Below are 27,175 nucleotides of genomic sequence, written 5' to 3' on the forward strand. Positions count from 1 at the left end.
TTGGCACCCCCATCAATATAACTGGCCCCTGATGGCCTCCCCAATCAAATGTTTCTGCAGGGGCCACTGTTCATATGCCAAAAATAAAATCTTTGAAAAAAAACATATAACCTTATTCACTGGGGGGGGGGGGGGGTCCTTATGTTTCACAAAGAAACAAATTAAAACACTCAGTGTATTCAAGACATACTGAATGAAGGGAACCACGCAGTCAATATTAGTGTGACTTAACCCCCCCAACCATGATCAGGGTAAGCGATTGGACTATGAATGATCAAAAAACAAATTACAAGTTTAGGTGATATTTTTTTGCATGACACAGTTTAGGATTATGGTAAGTCACCAGCTGTGGCATGACAGGAAATTTACCGCGCACCAGCAGGGGGCGATCAGCACCATGCAGACAGACCACGACGAAGGCTTCCTCCCGGGCGGTCCGGAAACCACCAAGGAGGAATGCTAAACGGGCGCGGTTGGAGGCCGCTAATTGCACCAACCGGGGGCTGAGACTCACTTATTCAGCACATCTTAAACCCAAGCTAGCAGGAAGGTTGGAGTACAAGGAATGGGTAAGTAAGGATGCTTTCTCTGCCCTCGAGAACTGACAGCCAGCAGGGACTGGCTGCCCCTAGAATGATCGGATCCACGCTAAAACTCCCCCTGTATCACTGATTGGAGAAAGACATGCTTCTTCACCCCTTTTACCAAAGCCTTTTTATATATGGTCCATAATATCTTATATATAAAACGCCACTCCCCAGTCTCCAATGCCTCTCACCCCCACACACAGTGCGCTGAAAAACACAGTTGGAGAGGGACCCGAAGTTATGACCACAATGGCTGTATAAAGGAGAAGCAGTAGGATCCCGCAGCCTAGTAAAAGATGGTAATAAAGGCCCATCTGAAAGGATCAAATGGACATCGGCCTCCGTGAATGGCTCTTCTCACACGGCCGCAGCAGAGACTTCAGGCAGAAAGCTGGCTGAGATCATGTGCATACTGTAGTTCTTTCCCCTCCACTAACAAGTGCAGCAATTTCCAATCCACAGGAGTCAGAGGCGATCATCAGGATGTCAGCTGTCAGCTTCGCCCTGTGACGTATATCAAGCTCAGTGTGGTGTCTATCAATCCGGCTCTCGGTGGCAGATACCGAACTTTCGGGACGCTTCCTTTCGTGGCAATTCTTCAGGGAGGAATTTTGAATTTTTTGCACAAAAATGTTGCATGTGCAAAAAACATTATTATTTTTTTTAAATGGGCTTCACAAATTTTGATTCGAGAAATACATGAAATACATGAAAATTCATTTTGTGTGACGCTTTTATATAACTTTAAACAATCTGGCTGTGAATACTAATCTTGCATGAAACAGGTTTAATGACCACAGGATGTAAAAATTGAGACCCTGATTAAACTGGGCCATTACGGGTTTATCATAATGGCCTTTAGCAAACATGCCTTTTCATTGCTTGTAGCAGCTTAAGCTGCCTAGAGGAAAAGCTGCCTGGGTAGCTGGTCTCGGAGCTTCAGAGTTTCATCCGCGAACAACAACTGTAAGTGTGTTTCCTCGCTGCCTTTTCTCTAAATCTGCAGCTTATTTTCATATAATATCAAAATTTGTTGCATCAGTCCTACATACTGTTGTTCTTGTTAAATCTTCGTTAACAGCTTTGGGGAAAATTCAATTGAACATAATTTCAACAGTAATCTCAACAGTAATGAATTTTTTTCAAAGCAACCATGAAAATCATAATGCCAGTCAGAGAAAGAGCCGACATAAAATAATAATAATTACATTTACAGAAACACAAGGCGTTGGGCTTTGAAACTCTAAGTTCACATGCTGTGTTACTGTCGTGGTTCTTTGCAAGACCCATAAGGTGAGTTTGGCAGTAACATAGAACCGTCACGGTTCTAAGTTGCACTCAGAACAAGAACAAACCGCTTCTTTTACGCACAACAGAATCAACACAGATGATGCAAATAAAAAAAAGACCCTTGTCACAAAGCCCCGAGAATGACACCACAGCGACAGTGACTCCAGTTTGATTTGACTTATTTTTTTTTTGCTTGAAACGTAGGCGGTAAACTCAAAGTAACAATTTTCACCCCCACATCCACACAAGTCTCAATGCATTCTGGGAAATCCTGAACCATCAAACGGTGCCGCTTGTGTGATGCTGACGCTCCGAGCTGCACACAGCGGGAGGATCTTACATTCTTACGGCATGTTAATGTTCTGCGTTTGACCGCACCCAGGAAATCAAAGGTAACCATGGGCGATGGCCAGAAGCACTGGAAGCCCGCAGGAGGGATTAAATACCTCCACACTCCACCAAAGTTTAATACACTTTAAGCCATCTTGGCAGCTGCATAAATTAAAACACCGTTATCCCCTCCAAGTTCATATGAACAGGCAGAAGTTAAACACAAAGTGTCTCAATGATATCAGTATAATAATAATATTAAACTAATAAAAAAAACATTAACAGCATTTGATTGGATCCATGATAAATTATTCGTGGGTTTGAATTAACAAATAACTGGAATTTTGGAAAACACAAGGTAAAATGTGGGGTGCTGGATTGAAAAACACTCCATAAACTGCATTTTTATCCATAGCTAACAGATAAACTTGGCTTTGAGTTGATCTGTGCAGTTTGAAAGCACACTATTGACTGCAGAAGTAACATGAGAGGAACCAAGAAAAAATATATACAGTTTATATATACAGCTTATTACAGAAAACCTGGTACCAATATATCTGCAATATAAGAACAAATAAATATTGTCTTGCTATCTCAGTACAGAATGTCTGTTGTGATACAGAATACATACAAGCTAGAGTAAGTAACATCAAAACAGTATATATCATATTCCGGTATTTGGATTGTTGTTTATTTATGGATACACACAACATAGCATTAAAAATAGAATCATGTTCAAGTTTTATTTATATAGATGAATTAATCTGCTGCTTTTCTCATATGGCGACTTTTCAAAGCATCCTAGGATAACATACTAACAACATCCTGCATGCTAATGTCTACGTCAGACTGCCTTAAATCAGTATCTAAAATGGTCTTTGAGACTTTCAGACCAAGTATTACCAAAATGCACCTGCCCTCCAATAGCAAGTTTGAACTAGAAGTGCTGATTTTCGAACCGCCACTGCTGGCCAAAATTTTCTGCAACTTCATCATAAAGCGAAACTTTAACCAAAAGGACAACGATGGATCTGTGGCAAAGGAATCTGGGAAGTACTTCACTATTTTAAAAAAATAAAAGCAGGCACACAATACATCAAACCACAGCATTTCTGTGATCACCTATCTTTTGGAAATAAATCCAAATTGTCCACACTGCTTGTCTGCCGCCGATACATTTCTGTTTTCTGCACGGGACGTAACCCTGTTCATTATCATTTGACGAGTTGAGTTTGGACCCCAAACTTCAGCTGCTCGTCGATGCTTCTAATTACACGCCATTAATTACATGCACGGCGACATCCGGCGAGGTCTCTCAGCTCTTTCTAGACTGAGCCGGACGCACTCAATTTTTGGGAATTCTCCAGAGCACCATGCACTCGCAAGAGATCGCAGCGCACACCACACGCATGACAAAAAAAAAAATACTAAATCAGTGGCATCTACTTGAGACGGACAGACAAGCACATGACAGAGAGCAAAGCATCACCTCTTAAGATCGGAGGTACGGCTGTTAAGGGGTACCTTAGTAACCAAACGGGAAGAAGCCCCCAGGTACAGCCAGCTCAGAGCGATTCCCCCCCTCCCAGAGCGACCACACGAGAACACAAAAAGCTCATTTAAAAGTGGTGCATTGCACAATACCCTTGGTCCGCCGCTTGATGACCCCCAGCCGGCACTTCAGTGAAACGGAAAACATCTCCCCTGTCTTCCTCTCCTCCTTCTGCCCTCATGCATTCATTGTTAAAAAAAAAAAGGAACGTAAAACCGAGGCGGGGTGGGGGGGGGGGGGGGGGCGGGGGGTGATCTGGAGCGGCTCCGCCAGTCACATGGTGCTTAGCGGATCGTTCCCGGATTCTGGTCACCGCGGGGAGGGGTGGTGCGGGGGGGGAGAAGGCGGGCTCCCTGCCCATAATCTCTCTGCCCCCACCCCACTTTCCTCCTACACATTAAATCTCTGTCGTAGCTGGAGGAGACTGTCCAGCCGCTTAGATACGGGAGTCCATGATGGGGGGAGGGGTTACATAAAGTGTCAGAAGAGGAGAAAAGGACTGCTCACCCTCCAAGGTATACTAATCATTTGTTCCAACCAGCACATGATTTATACGCCTTTTGTCTCGCTTGCTCGCTCTGCTCTCCGCTTCTCCCTCTTCCTCCCTCACTATTCTCCCCCTTTTAGGAAGAACGACGGACAGAAGCGCAAAAACACACAACGTACAGATCAGACACCGTACATGGAAAGACAGCAATTAGATTTCTCCTTTTTTAGCTGATAGACAACTCAAAGACAATGTGATTAATCTTAACTGCCAGACTGGACTCAAAGCCCATAACTGGGGCATTTCCGTCGGCCTTAATTAGGCCACATTCTCCTAAAACGTGTCACTAACGAGGACCGGAGAGAACAAAACATGCTAATTAGGGAGAAACCTGTAATGAATGTGAAGGATAGACTGCCCCCCCCAACCCTCTAATTCATTCACTTTGTTTAAAAACATCACAATAATGCAAAAAGGCATTTCCTATATGTGAAAATTAGTTCCAATAATGAACACTTGGCTAATTCCCCAAACTGTGTTTCAAGGCCTACTAAGGCTATACCATAACACAATATGTAAAATCTTTGAAAGGAACACACAGGAAACCTTACCCTAGTTGTGTGAATTTGGTGCTAACCTTAGAAAATCATTCACATGCAAAAAAATAACAAAATGTGGCATTGTGTACCGTTAGCTCATAAAGGGTGACTTCCAACACAGATAGATTTATCCAGTGTGGAGCATAAAAAGTACCACGACAGCAGTACGCCCCCTAGAAACCTCAAGGCATGTGCTGTTACAGCTAGCAGATTTCCCTATTCTCATGCACATTGGCTTCTGGGGTAACCCCATCCTATAATTCCTCATGCAATAGTGTCTGTGGGGTACCTCCTACCCAGTTATCATCGATTCTGATCTAACAAGTGCTGCAAGGTCTGAAAAGGTTGGTATTCAGAGATTTGATTTGGGACCGGGTGTTCTTCTCACTTCTAGGGAAGTCATAAAAGATTCATTTTCATTCTTGAGCTGAACAATTTGCTTAGAAATTGGCTTCTCAATCAGGCCTTCTAGCAACGTCTATAGCCTTCTTAGGGAGATGTTCAGCTGTCACTCTAAAAACACTAACAAATGAATGTATTCAACTGTATGACATCAAGTCATTGTGTCTTCCTTTCCGGGACAACAAATCACACCAACTCCACAGCAAAAAGAACAACTGCGTCCAGCTTCTCGAGTCGTCTCGACTTTTCCGAGTTCAAATTGGGCTTCGTTTTTTTCTTTCTTCTTTATAAGGCATGAAAGGTTTCCCCAATCTTACTGATCGAACTGATGTGTATGAATGGGACAGCACTCCAGATTCACAGAAAGTAGTTTGTCTTACAGTTTAATAAATAAAAGCCTTGGCAGTAAAACCTTCAAGCTACAGGGCTTTTGAATTAAAGAAGTTTAAAGAGTCTGCAACAGATCCCCACTATATCTGAACATTTAAATCTAAAGTGAAGACCGTTTAAGACCCGCTTAGCCTTGCTGAAACTGCCAGAGCCACAGTCTCGATTTCTTTAGATGTCTGTCTTTTTTTCTAGATTCATACCACCCCGAGCTCTGTCCCCTTTGTCTGTGATGTGCTGGGTGAACATTGCTTTGATTCCTGTAAGCCGCAAAAACCTTCACTGGCCTAGAAGGTAGCGGATATGCAGCATTACTACAAGCAAGTTGGTCAAGCATTAGCAGATGACCTGAGAACCAACAGGAAGTTCAAAGACCGTAACATATACTTCTTTCACACTTGTTATCGTGTTCACTCGAGTAATATATCACTCGAATAACATGCCGCCATTTTTCTCGAAGATATCCCTGAGCTGTTTAATCAACCTCAGAAGTCCTAGACATGTTCCAGAAGGAATCTGTGAGGGATACTGGATTTTTTTCTTAGAAATACATTCTTCCAGAGATGTAGCATTCATACACCCATCTGTCAACCTTCCAAAGATTTAATCCTGTAATCCTGGTGCCTATCCAAGAAAGCATAGGGCACAAGGGAAGGACACACACACACACACACACACACAGATAAAAAATAAGGCAAGGAAAAATACATAACATTTGTTCAATGGAAAACATTCATATCTGATCTTACCTCAAGCCAAGAACACAATTTTTTTGTACAGAAAGGCCAAACATTTTTTCAACCGAATGCAATGGAAAACAAAATCTCAATCTTGATAAGCAATTTTTGACAAAACTCACATATCCACTATAGAGGTTCTTAAAGCTGCAAAGCCACATACTGTTATATAATTAATCTAATAGCAACTTCAGTGTCATAATGCAATTTGTAGCCAGCTTTATGTAATACATATGTTGCAGAATAAATTTGCTTAAAATGAAGAGTCCACATTTAATTTAAATTTTATATTTTTTTTATCACAAGCAAATTTAATCAAAATAATAATTAAAAAAAAACTTTGGACATTATATAGTTACCAGATAGTAAGCATCAACAGTTTTGCACAAGGCAACTCTTCAATCAACTTCATACCTAAATCACAACCTAGAACCTGCTGATCTTTAAGAGGTAAGGAGCGTGCACTGATTACAGCATATTCCTGCACCCACCCATGACAAATCACCTCAGGGACGAGAACCCGAGTGCAGCCACGTGGTGGGTGACACCTCAGCACCACACTAGCCCAAAAGGAACAGTGTGAGTTCTTTCCAGTGGCTGGAGTGCCAATCCTGCCACCAACCCCCAAATTTTCCCTGTAAGTTGGAGGACCTCCTTACAGGGCTGGATGTAGATTAACGTCATACCCAGGATGGAGCAATAAGGGCCTTGCTGAAGGGCCCCTACAGAGTAGAATCACTCCGGGCATTCATGGGATTTGAACCAGCAACCTTTCAGTTGCTGGCACAGATCCCTAGCCTCAGAGTCACCACTCCACCAATACTTAATCTTTACGAAGGAAAAAAAATCAGAAATCAAAGTACGACCTGGTGTCCACTGAAAATAGAGATCATCTGTTTCCACTTTGTACATGTTGCAATTCAAAGTCAATCAAATCAAAGCTTGGGCTGAACATGCTATTCAGAACATTCTGGACGTGACAAATGCCAAGCCATGGCATTCAAGAACATGGCTGTTCTACAAACGGAACTGACAACAGTTTTTGAAAGCTGACTGTTTCCCATTTGGGGCTGATTTTCACCAACCGTGTACTAGGAGTATTGAGGGTACTTTAGCTCATCGGGTCCAATTAAAAGGTTCATTCCTAAGACCCTAAGAAGTAGGCCTACACAGATGAGAAGCTGTGTTTGATTGTCTTTTAGCTTATTTTATTTATATTTTACTATGAAGATTACTGACAATGTGGTTGGGGCAGTATCTTAATCTTTTCAAGTTCGAACCATCTGCTGATTCTGGAACTTTCTAGTAAGCTTCCAGAACCTAGACACTGCTATCCTTCACATTGTTCCAGCCTAAAGCCCAGCTTCAGGCTAAAGCAGGCAAATTCACATTAGACCTCGACCTCAGTCCTTAACATTTCCTGGCATGCAAAATAGAGAGCATTAAACCGGAACGCTCTGTCTCCTGATTGGGTGTTCGGGTTCCCCAGTGGCAAGCTCAAATTTATATAGACTAACAAAATGCTTTCAAAGGTTTATTGCTGTTCAAGAACACAACATCAGTTATGTTAGCTGAAGGTAAATTTACAAAATCACCAACTAGTTATGTGATGTTCAAACCATCAGGTCTTTACCATGATTTCCCGCTTCCCACAGCAGAGTTACTGTATCAGTCATAAATCCACTGTGGCTGATTTTCCTGACAGTAACAGCTCCGCCCACAAACAAGCTGATCATTTACTCCAGTGTACTTCAGCTTCCTAAGGACGCGGCGGCATGTGACATCCAAGGGATCGTTTCTTCGGGTTGCCAGTACATTGAGGGCAAACGTTAACATCTGATGACAGACAACCTGCAATTAAAAGATGTGTAAGCATGCACGGAATGCAATGCTTGGATCATTTCCCTAATAAGATTAACTCCAAGCTATGTTGTATAAAGATGTTGTGTTTAATTTTAGAATTACTAGCAGTGTCCTGAAAATACAGAACATGAGGATTGGCCATCAACTTCGGAGCTGCTTCCAAACTTCCGTAACTTCCTCGGGTCAACCGAATCCTGCAGTACGCGCTAATATGCATCTTAAGCAGCATATAAACGACTAATAATGACTAATAGCACTGTAGCTTACTTTGCAGACCTACTATAACACAAAGTGTTTAATATATCGTGACACACCAAAGCATTTTACTACTAATATTCTCCCGCAGAGTTTCAGTGCTCGCTGGTCACGTGGGGCATTTGAAGAAAATTATGCTAATTCCATAACAATACACCAGTGGGGGACATAAATACAGCATCTTTGTAAAATATAAAAATAAAATACCAGTGGAGCAAGAGGGATAAGTGTTGATGACTAGCAACATAAATATGAGTAATCACACCCAGGTCATGTCACAACTGATTTTAGAAGTTAAGGTCAGTATGTAGTTTTGAGGGCTTTAAGTGTTTGCAAGATTTTATTATCATTATTATTATTTTCCCCCATTTAGAAAGATTAATGGCAAACTGTTGAGTAACATTACTCCAAAGCCTTACCCTGTGTTGGGTTACTTATCTTTATCTGTAAACAAATGCTGTCCCATTATCACCAGTTAAAAAGTCCATAACTACCAGTTAGTAAGAATAAAAGAATACAAAATAATGACGTCATCAAGTACATCCCTCACAAACCCCAGACTTAAAGAAAAAATACCATCCTTAGGTAAAGAGAAACAAATCAGCTTGCTAAGTCCATGTAGCACCTCTCCAGCTACATCCCCCTGGGTTGTTTCTCTAGACCTTAGAGGGTATCAGTTATCAGTGTTAATGGACAAAAGTTGTTCAGTCACAGTGAGGTCAGGACTATGGTCGGGACCTGAGCTGAACAATTCAGGAGAGACGCCTATTGATTACCATTGCTGGAGGATTTCGCTTCTCTGTGATTAAAGGGGGAGATTATTATAGAGTGCTGCATCACAGATCGGGAAAAATAGGAGGTAGGCGGACACTCAGGACTCGGTCCTCCGACATCGTGCGCTGGAGCGTCTCCAGCCTCGGCAGCTCGCGGTGCCGGGCCTTGGTTCACACGCCGCCGGCCGGACGGTCCCCAGTTCCTCTCTTCATGTCTCCCTCCCCCTCACGCGAAATCAGAACCGTCTAACTGATGCAACGCAAAGCAACAGCAATTAAAACCCAAAACAGCAGCGCCATAGCCAGCAACAATTTAAAATGTTTATAATAATAATAATAATGATAATGATGATGATAAAAACAAATGCCCACAACCTATAGCTTTTCATTGACATATCAGGTAGCTTAAAAACAGAGATTAATTTAATTCGATGCAATCTGCCCCAAACTGTGTGTATCTTGCTCAGTGTTATAATTCTCTTTTTAAGGTTGCTATACCAACAGACCCAGTACAGCTATTGCTGCATGAGGAGCGGATTAGAAACCTGAACAATACGGGAATCTGAACAGAAAAGGGAGATCCTTTCCACAGCGTCCCTCATAATGGAAATACACCTGTAATTGCAAAAAATAAAAAAAAATGACGGCAGGAAACTGTCTCAACCTATAGAGAACCAGAAACGGTAATGCACTGGCTTTGGGAGGGGGAAGACGAAATTGAATCCCTCCTCGGATTCATGTCTTATCTGCAAGTGTTAAAGATATATTACTGCGGTTTCAGTAGGTAGCAGGACGGCCCGCAATGGCCAGCCGAGGTTCCAGATCGACCCTCCTCAGATCTAATCCCACATACCACGGCGGATACGCCCAGCTGTGTGCCGATACATCTCGCTGCTTCACCTGTTTAATATGCTTCAAAGCGGACCGGGTGCGATTTATGTTTTGCTGTTACTACTCACTCAGAAATAATTGCCTGTCTCTGGCTCTGCTCTTCCCCGTTTCCTTCTCGCACTTACAAATGAGACCCGTGGTTTTTCCATCACCTTTAAGGCCGGTGATAAGAGCGCGGAGGCGAGGAGCGCTTTCAGGCGGCCCACTGTCACTTCATTGCGCTCCGCTTCTGTTCGTCAGTAGAGGGTTCGGGGGTGGGGGGGCCACTACAGAAGACCATAGCAAAGTAATTAATGTTAACCACCGACAGAAATCCGTTATATGAAAAACCGCATTTCCCTCGAGTTTTTGCAATTTACAAAAAAAAAAAACTTGTTTATGTATTGCATGCAGATTTATAAAAGCTTTGAACAGACAATTTAAAAACGTCACCTTAAATTACTCTGGAGCTCACCACGATTTATGTTTTTATATACATTGATACCCACCTCTTGAGTTTCCTGCAGTGATCTGCTTGAAAAGTCCATGGAAGTAAATATTGAATCAATAAATTATTGAATTAGTGCATTTGGAAAGACGGTTTGTCCACAAATTACTGATATAATGGAGACAAGATAACTTTACGTGTGGTTCAGAGAAATATCATTATAAATTATATACAGTCCAGTAAAAATGTAACGTGTATGGCAAAAGTACCCACACAGAATACCATTTACAAATGTATATAATTCCACCTAAATAAGCCAAGAACTGCACCACTGAAGCATACTGGCATATCTGCTTCATTATACATTCACTTTCAGGTTTTTGAAAATTCAGAACTGTAGTTCTGAACCTTAGAACTACATGCACGTCGGAAAAACTACCTATTCCCAAAAACGTACAGCATGCATAGATCTTCCAAATTAGAAAAATGGCACAAAAATCTTCAACTGTGGTGGCCAAATTTCAATATGTGATGGAGCAAAGTATATACGTGTGTGAGGATGTACTGAGTGGGGACGTGGGTGTAAAGGCCCGAGGATCCTTTTCATGGTACCTGTGTAGGGTGCAGCCAATACACAGGTTAAAAAGCTCACTTGCAAACAAAACAGACGAACAACAATCTGCCCCCCTCTTGGCTGCTGCTTCAGGAATAAGAAGGAAATGAAATTAACAGGCAGAGATTATGGGGTCAGCATCAGCACTGTGGTTCAGATTATCATGGCCAAAGCAAATCAAAACACGACAATAAATACAAATCGCAGACGACAAGGCAGGTACAAAACATCAACGCGCTCTGCTCATCGGCCCAGTCCTCCAGAAATGGAAGATTGCCACGGGCACCCACAATCTTAATGGATTAAGTCTGGTCAGTAATAATGTGATCCAAATTATGCTTAGGGAGTCAGTTAAGCAACTGAGGAAAGCCAGATATCGATCAGCACCTCTTGTCTGGGACACAGATAAAATTATATTTTTTCTTTCCCTGGGGACAACAAAAGCAAAGCAATACCAAACACTTTACATGATAGGATTTCTCGGGGGAGAAGATAGCGGTATGGTCTGGGTTACCAACCAAAAACATCATTTTATACTCGACATAGGGGCTGGAATAGATGGCTCTGGATAACAAGAGTTACAGAGATTCTCCCAAACTATTGTTGCAGAAACTCAACAGGCGACTCAAGGTTTTATTACAACTCCTTTCCTTGAAATTGTAAAAACCATTAAGCTACTGGGGGGATTGAAAGTCGAGTGGCCTGTCACGAATGTGAGCGGGAGTAAGAGAAGATTGTTCAATTGCCGCCAGCTGTTCTAGGATCTAAGACATACTTGCAATATTCGGGCGTCTGTCTACTGGTCTACATCAGAGCACGTTCAAGTGATTCAGTGCCTTGTTTCAAATTAAGCAAAGCGTAAGTACTAATACCTTCCCCTGTGGATCCACGCTGGTGTGTTTTGCATATAAAAGCAAATAAGCTAAGAACAATAGATGAAGCTATAATGAGTTACAGAGCAGCTTTGGAAAAAGAACATCTCATGGGTTTAAGATGCAAAGTGTTTAAAAATATTTGAACCTTTAAAAAATATCCATGATAAACATGAGAACAATGGAACCGCAGCACAGCCACCCAAAGCATTTCTTCGTTGTTAATGATAATTTTAAGGAATGATTACAGATTACATTATTGTGTTTTTTTTTTACCAAAGAGTCATCAATCAAAACCAATTCAACACTGTCAAAGTGTCAAACTACTCCCCCCCCACCCCCAACACATTTCCCCTCTATTGGAAATTAACAGTAAGGAAACAACAGCTAAAACTGTGATGTTGTTGGAACGATAATGTATTCCCTGGACGTCCCCCCCCCCTCATCTAATCTCTACTCCCTCCGCAAAATGAAATAAGTCTCAAAGTATCAACAACACAATGTTCCATTAAATCCATCTATCAAATACTTTTAGAGATACTTCCTTTGCTGATACTTAGCATGGCTGCTTCAATTTTGGAGTGAATTGTCTCAAAATAAAATCAGGCATAGATCTTCATGCATGCCATGTTTCGGGGAAGTGGTAAAAGGAGCCATACTTTCTGAGTCATCACGCTGCTTAGATCAAATCTTCGCTTTGCTACCACTGCGTGAACGCCTCAGTTTGGTGTGAGTTGGTGAGTTCCAGATATTCACCCATACAATAGCAGTGTCCGAGCAGCAACTTTCTAAGGTGTCACAGTGATGCAACAATTTTCCCATTTTTGGCTAACAGGAAAAGTGCCTGCAGCGGCAATGGTGTAGTCCCTAAACCATACGCATTCCCTATCTGGCAATATGATAACTCGGAATTCCTCTTCCATATAAAACTGACTTAAGTCGTAGCCCTAAAAGTTTGGCTGAGCATTAAGCAGCTATTTTCAGTTTCTGACTTTCCCTATATCTTGATTGTCTTTATTTCAGTTTATCCAAATCCACGTTTGCAGCTCCTCTGTCGTCGCCGTAGCCTCAGGGTCCGAATCATACCCAGGTGGGCTTCCTCCAGAGACTTGGACTCCCACAGTTAAAAAAAAAAAAAAAAAACGGTGTAGATGTATTGGTGTCTCTATATTATCCATATTCTATGAGAATGTATTAGACTGGATCTCATCCAAGCTGCCCCCTGTTATAGGCTCCAGGGTTGGGTAAGCAGTTGTGGAAGTTGGGTGGATGTATCCATGTTGCATTTAGATCATTGTTTCCTAAACAGAAAGTGGGAAAAGCAGTTTCCACTGGATTGGTCCCAGAATGAAAGTAAGATTGTAAAAACACTGCACTGTAATAAAAGGCTTCACAGAAAACCACAAGAAACACTGGACATCAAGTCAAAGTATTTTTATTGCCGTCTCAGCTCCATGATGCATGGTGACACAGTGAGATGAAACGTCATTCCTCATTGGTCACAGAGCAAAAAAGAAATAAATAGAGCATGTCTTACATATTTCTATTCTAAACATGACATATTAAGACTGTACAATCTAGACATAACCATAAACAAATAATGTATAGTTATACACCTGATTAGGTGTGCCAAACAATTAAAACACTCTATATTGGATTATTAACATCTGCCAGATGTTAAATCTGTGCATCTAGTGAAATATTAATACTAAGATATAAATATTAATATTAATAATACATAAATATTTGAGTAACTTGCTTGACAGCTAATGGATAGTCTAGTTAAAGGCAAGTAGAGGGGTAGTTATATTTAATATCATTCGTAATGCCGCGACCTTTCAGAAGCAGTACATTTATGTGCTTCTTGCTGTGGTGCCAAATGTGTGATGCATTGTGGGTATAAATATGAGACATTAGCATTAGCACCTCGGTGACGATTTTCTTCTGCCATAATTTTTTTTTGTAACAATGGCAGCTTCATGAAACTTGGCAACAGACTCAGGGGTTTCGCTAGTGTACAAACACTGGAAGTCTCGCTACCTAGACGTTTCTTGATCCAACTTGGAAACGTGCAGTGGCACATTTTTGAGGCAGACAATATCGGTACAGGCTCAACAAAAAGTCAGATACGTGAGAAAATCAATTTGCCTGCAGTTCCAATACTCCATCTGAACTGTGTAAACGAAAACTGTTCCATGTCATAGATAAGAGGACCGTAAGTTCTCAACCCTCAAAAGAAAATTTCAAAGCCGCGAAAGACTCAAAAACGGATCATCACTTATTTTTCACAGCACAGTGCATGCCGCTTGTTACTTGCACTTAAAGAATGACTCTGGGTTTCAGAGACTGTAGTAAATATTTTTCACAATAAATGGAGAAAATTGATAGATAAAGGAAGAAAGGGAAATTGTGCGCTATTCCCATCTCAATTTCTTATTTCAGTGTTTCCCAAACCCCCAGACACTCCACATTTTGCTCCCTTCCAGCTACTTGCCAGACACTCCACATTTTTGCTGGGAGCTGGGAGGATGCAAAAATGTACACTGACTGAGGATCCCCGAAGACTGGGTTGGGAAACACTGTCTTGTTTGAGGCAATTGGATAAGTCTAACAAAGACTCAGATGCTGTCCTTGATGCTGAAACACTGTCAGTAAAAACTCCATCTCTCCACAGCTAGAATAAAGACTGCTGACTTTATTAAGTAACAAAATCGCGTCACACAATACGGCGCATAAAACTGCCATTTGCAGTATAATTTCCTGTGTATGATACAAAGGGGGTACTATACTCCTACTACTGTACTAATTGTACTCATTTTTAATAGCTTCAGTAAATTCAAAGAAACCCTGTTTTTACTTGAGTATGTTCTGAACAGACACTGTTTGACACATCACTTCCATGACAATACCACGAGGGCCGAGTAATTTTATATTTTATATTCATGGTTGTAACAAATTGCAGCGCTCTTATTATATTTTGCCATTAAACTGGCCCCTATGGTTGGACAGCTTACTGGGTATCAGGATGTATAGGATTCTTCCAATGTCCCAAACAAGTGGTTCAAGGGAATCACTGCCCCTAAAGTGCCCATAGTTTGGGTGCTCCCTGCGTATGTTCTCTGTCAACTGGCATACCACCCATGGTGCACCCTGTCTTGGACCCTGTACTTCCTGAAATAAGCACCAGGGTTAGGTTTAGACCTTGCATTAGACGAGCAGTTTAAAAAAAAATTATGCCTACTGGTCCTGTACAGGCCATCCTGTTGTTATACGTAGGCTTCCGGTAGTAGGTGAAATTCTAGAATAAGCTTATACCTGTAGTTCTAATCCTCCGACAGGGAATAATACATTTTGGGACTGACACATCACAGACACTTTCTCTTTAGCACAATAACTAAAAAAGTACTTGATGGATCTTTTTCAAACTTCACAGATACATTGTATGGGTGAAGCTCTGGAAAGGATCAAATTGCACCAAAACTGAAGCAGTGTTACTTAGTGTGACTTGTGAATTGACAGTGTGCAGCTCAGTGGGCTAAGCCTCTGTACCTCTGATGAGAAGATTGCTGGTTTATGCAGTCTCAGCAGAACAGTCAAGTCTGTGGGCCCTTGAGTAAGGCCCTTAAGCCCCAGTAACCTGGGTGCCACTGTAGGTGGCTGCTTTTCGCTGCCAAGCTTGCTCTCACCTAAATAGGTGTCTGTGTATTATGGAGAGTAAGATGGGGTAGGTGAAGAGTTTTCCCCACAGGGATCAATAAAGTGTCGTTATTATGTTAGGACAGCTAAGCCGCAAATCTGGTGAACCTGATTACATAGAGACAAGTCACGCAAAGTTGGACTTTTAATAAAGATCGTTTGGAGAGGTGGTGAGAATGTATAGGGTAGCTACTGTAGAGATTGTTGAAGTTGGGGGTGTGGGAGGGGAAGGTATTATATGGGGAGGACGGGGTGACCAGGCCATGTGGGAAATACAATGTTGTTCCAAGTTTATTCTGTAACTTCTACTGCATTTTATCCAAAATACTTCTACCTATTAGTGCTGTAACGATACACATCAATAGCTACATTTACAATAGTTACATTGACAAGCAGCAGAACATGCAGAAACATACAGCTGTATCGCTGCTAAAGCAGCGTATCAGAGCATATCAGTCTGCATCCAAGTGTAATGTTAACATTCGGAGATGAAAAATGTGACCCGTTTACCAAAAACACACAGTACTTCTCAGTCACAACAAACTCTTCAATACTGTTTTTTTTTCAGTTTTTGTGTAAGTTCTTATGGGACAGCAGACGTGTCACATTGTCATTTGCGTATCTGTGCTTCATCGTGTTATTTACTCCCATTATACTGTAGATACAGACATACATACAAATAATATTCACGCTCTTTCACGTTGTAAGATATGGAGTTAAAGTAATTTAGGCTTGCATGTTTTTGGAGTACATATCAATGGTGGTGTTTTGTGTATCATTCCACTGTATGAATATTATTTTTCATTTTCTACTATTTGTCTGAACAAACTCATGGATTCATTTTGGATTCATGGACTCAACTAGCAGTGCTGGCTCAAGTCAACTTCATCACCCAAAAGAGGTTCAGCCAGGTAACGTATGACAGCCACTGTACATATTTACAAAAAAATATTCCACACGCCAAAATATAGCACTAGAGACTGCTTCAAGCCGGAAAGATACAAACTTTGACTGTTCAATTCTTAGTAACTGTGAACATTTTCACCTTCTCTGTCACAGGGAGCCCCAGAAGACCTGGAGGAACTGTGACTTCTGTAGTGGCATCACTAAAAGAAGAGAAGTTGGAAAATGATAGTAATACAATGTAATTATTCATTCCTACACTTCACTGTGGTGCTTTTGTTTCATAGTGTATTTGCACTTCTCTCCCAACTTACTCACTGTGATTTCAGGAGCTACTCTGAGAGAGCTCTGTCTTTAGTTTCCTTCTGAGAGAAATGTAGCATACGCATGACCACGCAACATCAGCTTTTGCATGGCAGACATTCTGGAACAGCAGTGTACATAGAGCTCACGGCTTGGAAACACTGCTCAGGAACACAGCTGATGCCTTTACCTAAGGTGATTATTTATTATAATTCATTAATAAGCTCTATATTGTAACTTAGTAATAGGCTAAATGCTGCTGAAATACAGCTATAGTCCCTGTACTTCCTGAAATAAGCAAAAGGGTTAGGGTTAAACCTTGCATTAGATGAGCAGTTACAAAAAAAATTATGCCTACTGGTCCTTACAGGCCATCCTGTTGTTATACGTAGGCTTCTGGTAGTAGGTGAAATTCTAGAATAAGCTTGTAGTTGTAATCCCCCGACAGGGAATACATGCCATTTTGGGACTGATACATCACAGATACTTTCTCTTTAGCGCAATAACTAAAAAAGTACTTGATGGATCTTGTTCAAACTACACAGATACATTGTATGCAGTGTACATAGAGCTCTGGCTTGAAAACACTGGTCAGGAACACAGCTGATGCACTTACCTAAGGTGATTATTTATTATAATTCATTAATAAGCTCTATATTGTAACTTATTAATAAGCTCAATGCTGCTGAAATACAGCTAGAGTCCCACTCCCCTTTCTTCTCCCATCAACTGACCTCAGGTTGCCCCAAGATATTTATTACTGCATTTTTGACTGCTGTCATTCCTAAAATAATGATACCATATATTCAGCTCAGGAAAAAAGTTGAGACATTTTTTGTTTCACTCATTTCACAATTTATGGGTGTGTGTCTGTAAGTAATGTTAAAAAAAAAAATATATATCCATCCATTTTCCAAACCGCTTATCCCACTGGGTCCCGGAGCCTATCCTGGAAGCAATGGGCATGAAGCAGGGAACAACCCAGGATGGGGGGCCAGCCCATAGGAGGGCACACTCATACATCAGTCACTCACACATGCACACCTACGGGCAATTCAGCAACTCCAATTAGCCTCAGCATGTTTTTGGACTGTGGGGGGAAACCGGAGTACCCGGAGGAAACCCCACGACGACATGGGAAGAACATGCAAACTCCACACACATGTGACCCAGGCGGAGACTCGAACCCAGGTCCCAGAGGTGTAAGGCAACAGTGCTAACCACTGCACCACCACTGCCGCCCCTAATCTAATCTAATCTAATATAATATAATATAATATAATATAATATAATATAATATAATATATTTGTTGTATGTTATTATTTATAATACTAGATTTTATTGTATTACATTATACACACACACATACGCACACACAAAGATTTGCAATTGTATCTTTGTGGGGACTCTATTCATGGTCCCCATAATGTAATATAAACATAATACACACACACAAACACACATACACACTTGGTAAACTGTTAAACTGTTGTTCTGCATTTCACCAATTCATGCATTTTTGGGAATTAACTGTAGCTACACTAAAAAACAAGATAACTGTAAAAAACAGCCATTTTTAACCTGTTCTGAAAACGTAGAAAGAGTTCAGCTTAGATCGATGGTTCTAATATTTAAAAGTTCCTAGAGTAATTTGGTTTTCTTCTTAACATGACCAAAGGCGTTAGTGCTCTTTGGCAGGGTGATAATACCCATTAGCAGTGAGCTTGTACTGTTAATTTGCCTTCCACATGTTTTGCAAGGGAAGCTTGTCCCTTTGGAATTCAGGAGTGTTAATCGCTCTTTTGATCAGGGTCAGTCCAGTGATGAAGCAGGTCTTCCCGTTGAGTTTGATCAGGGTTAATCCTGTGATGGAGAAGTTCTTCCTGATGAGTTTGATCAGGGTTAGTCCTGTGAAAGAGCAGGCCTTCCCGATGAGTTTGATCAGGGTCATTCCTGTGACAGAGCAGGCCTTCCCAATCAGTTTTATAAGCATCATTCCTGCGACGGAGCAGGGCTTCCCGATGAGTTTGATCAGGGTCAGTCTTGGGATGGAGCAGGCCTTCCTGATGAGTTTGATTAGGGTCAGTCTTGTGATGGAGCAGGCCTTCCTGATGAGTTTGATCAGGGTCAGTCTTGGGATGGAGCAGGCCTTCCTGATGAGTTTGATCAGGGTCAGTCTTGTGATGGAGCAGGCCTTCCCGATGAGTTTGATCAGGGTCAGTCTTGGGATGGAGCAGGCCTTCCCAATGAGTTTGATCAGGGTCAGTCTTGTGATGGAGCAGGCCTTCCCGATGAGTTTGATCAGGGTCAGTCTTGGGATGGAGCAGGCCTTCCTGATGAGTTTGATCAGGGTCAGTCTTGTGATGGAGCAGGCCTTCCTGATGAGTTTGATTAGGGTCAGTCTTGGGATGGAGCAGGCCTTCCTGATGAGTTTGATCAGGGTCAGTCTTGTGATGGAGCAGGCCTTCCCGATGAGTTTGATCAGGGTCAGTCTTGGGATGGAGCAGGCCTTCCTGATGAGTTTGATCAGTGTCAGTCTTGTGATGGAGCAGGCCTTCCTGATGAGTCTGATCAGGGTCAGTCATGGGATGGAGGAGGCCTTCCCGATGAGTTTGATCAGGGTCAGTCTTGGGATGGAGCAGGCCTTCCTGATGAGTTTGATCAGGGTCAGTCATGGGATGGAGCAGGCCTTCCTGATGAGTTTGATCAGGGTCAGTCATGGGATGGAGCAGGCCTTCCCGATGAGTTTGATCAGGGTCAGTCATGGGATGGAGCAGGCCTTCCTGATGAGTTTGAACAGGTGTTTCCTGATCAGGTGTTTGTTTCCTCAGCAGTAGAAAAGCACGCTGGCTACCATGGATTGATTACATGCACAGCAACTTTCTGCACACATGAAAAGACCTTAAGCTTTACTATCACAAAAGCGTAAAATATTCTGTCTGACTTTATTTTTGTTTTAAAATATATATCTTTCCAGTGCTGCTCAAAGATATGTCTATTAAAATGAGTATTTAATTCAGCATTTACTTGAATGTTTAATGCAATTTAAATACAGTACATGCACGACTGTGGATCACTCCCTGTACTTTTAGTGAATTTGACAGGAATATCAAGTTAATCTCTTATGGAGTCATTCTCAATGTCTGATAAGAATCACAGTTTAAGCCTGAGTGTGTGAATGCTGCCTGACTGCAGATGAGCAGGGGCCAAAAATAATCACGTGACCAGTCACATGCTTTTCTGGGCTTTTTCCCCGCTATCCGAAAGACGAGTATCCCTATTCATAAGCCAAAATGGCATAACGCAAAGAGGCAATTACCATTAATTTATACAGTAAGGGAAAAATTTTGGAGTGTTCCCAGAGCCAAAAAATAATCAATCAAATGCATAAAACTAAAAGAACACTAGCATATAGTACCAGCAAGAATTATAAATGCACAGCATATATAAAGAAGAAATAAAGTATGTACATTGTAGTTTCACGTACCAGAATCAATACAGTAGTATTGTTGCTGAATGACATGAATTCATTTTGAGGAATGTGTTATTAAGCGATTTTGCCTTTGTAAGAACACCATAGAGTGTACTAACACAAACCTAGATGGTATAGCCTACTAAACACCTGGGCTATGGTATATTCTAAAGAACATTAACAATGGTACTGTATAGCAAATACATAAACCAGTAACATAGCTATCATTATTATCTAATACGTCCCGTATGTAATTGCATGTGCTATAATTTTATACGACTGGCAGTGCAGGATGTTTGTTTACACTATCATCACCACTAACACGAGTAATGCGTTGTAACATGACGTTACAATGGCTTCGCTGTTGCTAGGCAACATGAATTTTTAAGCCCCATTATAATCATATGGGACCACCATCATATACAGTATGCTGCCCGTTGTTGATCGAGACGTCATTGTGTGGCGCATGACTGTATATCTATACTTGGCTAACTGATAAAAGCAAAAGAAAAAAAGTTCTTTTGGTCAGCGAAAACAGGTGCCAGTGTAGGTCTTTCGTAAAAGCAAAGTAGTATAAAACGAACATTCGTAAAGCAGGGGATATTTGTACACAGAAATGGGAGATTTTCAAGAGATGGACATGGACTAGTGAATGTGAATAGACAAAGACATTTTGTGCATGTTTAAAGTTGCACACGGTAGCCAAATCCAAGTTGCAGCAATGAAACGGAATACTTAATGTGTAAGATCTTTTCAACCGTGATCAAACGCCACAGCGAGGCCTGAGACCTATTAGATCCTGGGAGGAAAAGTGAAACACTGGGCTATTCCATCGATTCAGATCACCTGTGCAGAATAATCACCTCAAGCAGCTTTTTATGCTAAGCTAGAGCATGAGGGTTGGAGGCTCCCCCAGGCAGCATAGGACACATGGCAGTCGTACACATTCATTCATTATTATTCATCGTTGGGGAGCAGTGTGTGGTGCAGTGGGCTAAGCCTGTGTGCCTGTAATCAGTAGGTCGCAGGTTCAAACCCAGCCTCAGCCTGTGGGTCCTTGAGCAAGGCCCTTAACCACCAGCTCCCAGGGCGCAGCTACGGGTGGCAGCCCTTTGCGGATAACTTCCTCTACGAAAAAAAAGAGGAAGTTGTGGGAGGCGTAAAGACAATTTCCCTACGGGGATCAATAAAGTATCGATTATTATTATGAGCAACTCGGAGATCGCAAAATAGCCTTGAACTGAGGGAGGAAAACCCATCCAGCCCGAAGACAAACAAGTAAACTACACACACAACGCAGAGGCAGGTGTTGAAAACCAAACCTGGGTAGCAACAGGGCTTCCCACCCAAAACCATCACTGTTCATGTGTAATTTTACAGAAAATGCGGGAATTAACTATACAAACAAGTAAAAGCTTTTCACTCCATAAAAGAGCTAACTGACACACTGCAGCACGCACAGTAAGCTATAAGTGTTTTGCATTCAGTTATTTGTGGCAGCAAGCAGCCTTGTGATTATGGACATAAACTTGTGACCCCCACAATATGATGAAGCAGCAATATTACCTGATTAAGACCATGACCTTCAAACATGACCAGTTCAATCCCTGCAAGGTGTCCTGCTGTATCTCCCCCGAGCACCATAGCAGGACTGTCCCAGTAAAATGCGTATTGATAAAACTGCAAGCTTCAATGGGTAGGAGCGTTGAATGAGTAAATGTGAAAAGGAATGCAGTTTCACATCATTATTGCATAAATCCAACTGACGGTGCACTTTCAGCATGTGCCTTCCCAAAACTCTCCAGCCCATCGTTTTTTTAATAGTAAATGTGGTTTTCAGCTTATGAATCCAGAAGAACATCATGCTTTAGGAAAGTTGCCTTCCGACCCCTTGAAGCAGACCGCTGTTCCTCTTATCTGTGAATTCCCAGGTCACCTACAAGCGAGTTTTTGCCTTCCTTTGTCTCTAAGCATGCCTGTAGCTAGGCTTGGGTGGTGTAGCGTTAATATGGCATACTGCAGTATTTTGGGGTTCTTCTTTCAGCAAAATTTATTGCGCCCCCACCCCCTGGTCTGAAAATGAAATCGTGGGGGGGAATATATATCACTCAAAATACCATACTAGTGTTACTTTTCAAAATACTGTATATCACAGTATAATGTCTGGTCAATATGACAGTATAATAAAAATTAGATACCGCCCAACCCTAACTATAGCTTTTATTGTTAACGCATGTAGCTTGTGTCGTCGTGGGGTTTCATCCAGGTTCTCCATTTTCCCACCATGGTCCAAAGACATGTTAAGGTGTACTGGAGTTGGCAAATAGTCTGTAGGCATGAATGGTGAATGTGCCCGGCGATGGGTTGGCACCCTGCCCTGGGTAATACTCTGCCTTATACCCATTCTTTCTAGGATTGGCTCCAGCCCCCTGCCACCCTGTATAGGGCAATTGGGTTTGGGGAAATAAATGGATGGCATGACACTCAGACTCTTACATAAAGTGAGGAGGGTGGGAAGGGAAGCCGTGTTCATCTCCTTCATTTTTGCAACCCATAATTCAGCTGGAGGCATCCCAGTGAGCACTGCAGGGGCTTTCGTACTTACATGTGTGTTTACTCACAATTTATATGGCTTGTACAGTGATATTTTAAAGTTATATCAACATGATATGTAACATTCCACCTACAGACTGAAAATATGTTAATGCTGCAAAAATATTAGCATTTCCACGTAGGTCAATTTGCTATCATCTCATCCTTGAAAAGGAAAAAAAAACAACAGTATTGTTACTCCAAAGTAAATGAAGTTGAATGAACGATTAAATGAACAATTACGTGTAATTATTAACTATCGTTAATATGTTTACATGCAAATCTGAACTATCCTATAATTATCTCATGACTTCTTCTGCTCTCCCAGTTTTACCTGTAAATTAAGCTTCCCGGGAAAGGAGCAGGAAACAGTGGCTAAAGTGCCACAAATGAGGCTTATATAAGGACGCAGCTTTAAAAATATTCAGCTTATTCCAGCAGTCAACAGTCAAGTGGCATGTTGGCATCAGAGATGGTTTGAAGTGGCGGTTGACAGCAGCTCTCAGTCGTACGTGACCCAGTACTCTGTTCCTTTGTACTGCTGACAGGGTTTATATGTGGAATACTCTCTTTCACACAAACACCATCTCTGTCATTCATCATATTACCAGAGTAACCAAACCCAACTATAAACATGGACAGAAGCTCCGGGAAATTTGCAGTTCACCAAATGTGCACTGTGTTATGAATACCTAACAGCTCATGGACGACAGCTGCTCTGTAAACAAACAATATTCTCTCTTCCTGCTTTTAAAAATTATTTTACCTTCTGGCAGTATCCTGCTCCCCCCCCCCCCACCCCCATCAAAAGAAAATCCAATCTGAACAAATTTTGTGTGATGTTTGCAAAATAGCACAAAAAAAAAAATACTCAAAAAGCTTCAGAATCTGAAATCAAATTATGTCATAGAGTCAAGTCTGCATAAAAGAAGCCCCTTCCCCACACTCAGCAATCAGCTAGACCTGGGTGACTATGACAGCATGTCGGGGGGGGGGGGGGGGTGTTCAGGTATGAACTGACCACAGTCCACCAATGCAGCCAATGCAGATGCAAATGACTTCATCAATTACTGCCTTAGGAAGCAACCTGTTAGTTTGAAAACTCCAGGAATTCCCAAGCACTTTATAACTCAAGAAGAGAATATTATGATAGTTATGTCCTTCTACTTGTAGGTTATGACAGAAAGCAACTGCACCTTGCAAAAACGCCACATGATAATGAAAAATCAGCCACTTTAACAGCTACAGCCAAACAGATTCCCAGAGGCCAGAGAAGAATTACGTAAAAGCCATTTTAAATATTTGGGAAATCACTCCTTCGTCATCAGTGGTTACATTTCCTACAGCTCATATCAGAAAATAAAGTCCACAGACTGACACGCACTCACACCCCAGTGAGACCCAAGCTCGTCCACCCTGACCAGTGAAGTGATCATGCTTTGAGGTTCGCAGAGCTGTCATCCTGGGGACCCAGCGTGAAGCACATCACCGGTAGCAACAGAATGACAGCCCTTCAATCGCTTCCAGTGTTCACCCCCCACGGGGGTAATAAGTGTGACTTCGGGGAGCCTGGGTTGGTCCCGACTCCTGCACAGACCCACAGAAAACCACAGCAGGGAGCTCGGTCCACGCTGTGCACCCTTCAACTCCCTCAACGTAGCCGAGGACAGGAACTTACTTACCGCTGATGCACAGGCTGAGGGAGCATAAGCCGTCCTCGCAGCCCTGAGCGCTATCTTCATCACACTGGGAGCTTCTTGCTGTCTTCCTGGGGGAAAGCCTCCTCACAATCTTCATCATTCGGTTCACTTTGTCCATCTTCCCCACCCCTTTCTTACTCATTGATCTCCCCTGTGCTCTTCAACCCTCTATTTCCCCCCTCTCTCTCTCTCTTTCTCTCACTCTCTCTCCCCCTCTTCCTGTCTCCAAATGAGGCGAGAAGCAGTGGGGGCTGCCTGACGCTGTTTTTCTTCTTCCACTCGGAGCTTTGAGAGCGGGAGGGGAAAAAAAAAATGAATTTATACCAGCCCATAATTGCAGCGCCAAAGCCCTGGACTCAGTGTGGAAAACTGCCCCCAGCTTTTTGCAAATCTCTGCCCTGGTCTCTTACGATGCTTCCACTTAATCAGGGTTGCAGCGTTTCTCTTAGTTCTCCGATTCATATCTGTCAGCGGGGCTGCATGTGTCTGCTCTCCAGTCCTGCTCGATATGTGGAAACATGGTACATTTACAGACTGTAAAGTGCACTGGAGGTGTGAGTGGGAAAAAAAGGTTTATCTAGCGTAATTGGACAGCCATTATTTAAAGTGAGTCTAACAGAGAAGGTGAAGACAGCTGGAAGCAGCCTAAAAGTTTGACTCATCCACTAATCTCTAGTGACTAATGTTCAACTGTGGGCAGCTCTCCTTTTAACCAGCTCCGTTCATTTCTTCCCACTTCAACTTTTCATACGCCGGAGGGTCTGCTGCATTAGTGCTGATTTTGCATGGTATTGTGAATGTTTCATCCTTATTTATATTGAAAATGGGAATTTCAGGGAAATGTGACAGACATACTTGAGATTAGAATAACCAATTAACGGTTATATTTACATTAAACTCCCTGCGTCATTTTACACATTTCAGTAAAATATATATTTATATACATTTGTATTTTCCCAAGAACTTACAGGAAAGACAGAAACTTCCTATAATGTAGCATAGTATAGGAATATGTAAGTGGTATAACCAACCCTAAGCATGTAGCAGAAGCTGTCCATGCAGTATGCGATCCGTAAATAGTGATGATTTATATGCCCCAAGGGTTGGTATTGCCCTTGCTTTAGATGCATAGGGCATCTGATGAAGAAGATACACTTTTAAAGTTGGTTTTCAGTTTTCAAATATGGCTTCCTCCTTCATGGGCTCATACAAGACAGATCGGTGCTGAAGCATTTCTTCCCTGTTAAGGCTTCTTCTCTCACAAGACGTTGTAGATCTCTGAGGGGGGGCGGGGTTTGGCTGCCATTATTTCCAGCTATGGAGATCTAAAGGACCAAGAGGCCACCAGAGAAGTTTTATTTTGTGATTTAAATAATACGAACCATGGGATTCTGGTTGACACTTAATAGAAGCAGGGCTTGTTTAGGAGTTTGGCAGTTGACTCTTTTTAAGAGTTTTGATATTGTAGTACTTTCTATTGTTCTAATACCAACTTTTAACACATTTATGCTGCAGAGACTGTGGTACAGATCATAGCTCAAGAAATTAAACTATTAACTGTTTAACTCAACCTTATATTATGTAATCTAATCAATCAATTGCTCCTGTCTCACACGTACTCTACGCTCTGTGACTGTCGATGGCTTCCGTCAGCTAAATGAATCTTTTTTCCATTACGAGATAAAATTCGGTTTAATAAGTTGAGCAGATCAAATGATGAAATATTCTGTCAGGTAGCATTCAGAACATGGATTTTGGCTTACAAAAGCAGAAAAGAGAGACAGTCGACTTTTCCAGACTCTTAGAAGCTTTTGAAGACAAACCATACATTTTTAATGTCTGTGGTTTTTGCACTTCGTTTCCATTGTAGGTGGACATTTGCAGTGAGATAAGATGGACCTAATTGGATAATGCATTTTCTGCAGCCTTCCTTTCCTTTGTAGGTAGAAAGCTGATAATGATGCATCTGGATGGTGAGCTTGCTGGGGTTTCTCTCTGAGGGCCACGCAACCTCTTTCTAAATCCATGTTGTCGATAAAAGCTCAGCCCAGAAAACCTTAATCTATGGATTAGAGGTGCCCTCCACAACCTCCATAATTTCATATGTGTGGATTCCTCAAGGTGAATACTGCTGGTGGGTTTTTATATCTGTGAATGAAGAAGAGCATCACCCATCTCAATCACCTCCATATGTTTCTCCATATCGGCTATCTAGCAATCCGACGTGCAGCATGTATATTATCTGGTTTGAGTCATTTCTGTCGTAACATGTCATAATAGCATAATCAGATAATGCCCAATTTGAACTCATCTACATCTCCTTTTCCTTTCATTCATCCACCTTCCGTGTGCATGGTCGTGTTGAGAGAACGGGATGTCATTCCATTGCAGGGCACATGTTAAGGGCACACATTAGCGACACAAATAATCTAATGTTTTTGGG

At 41.8% G+C, this 27,175-nt stretch overlaps 1 protein-coding gene across 3 annotated transcripts in view; it reads right to left on the minus strand.

The window, feature by feature from the left end:
* grip2b (glutamate receptor interacting protein 2b) overlaps positions 1–24,940 on the minus strand; it is a 107,051-nt gene extending 82,111 nt beyond the window's left edge. For 2 of the 3 annotated variants that reach the window (XM_049023865.1, XM_049023864.1), the window contains exon 1: positions 24,715–24,940. In XM_049023865.1, coding sequence (XP_048879822.1) covers positions 24,715–24,874 — 160 coding nt within the window. In that variant the 5' untranslated portion in view covers positions 24,875–24,940. Of the gene's footprint in view, positions 1–3,851; positions 3,975–24,714 lie in introns of those variants that run through there. The other variant, XM_049023866.1, reaches the window with a different exon arrangement.
* Between the last annotated feature and the right edge of the window lie 2,235 nt (positions 24,941–27,175).

Source organism: Brienomyrus brachyistius, chromosome 8, assembly GCF_023856365.1.
Source record: "Brienomyrus brachyistius isolate T26 chromosome 8, BBRACH_0.4, whole genome shotgun sequence".
Classification (NCBI taxonomy): Eukaryota; Metazoa; Chordata; class Actinopteri; order Osteoglossiformes; family Mormyridae; genus Brienomyrus; species Brienomyrus brachyistius.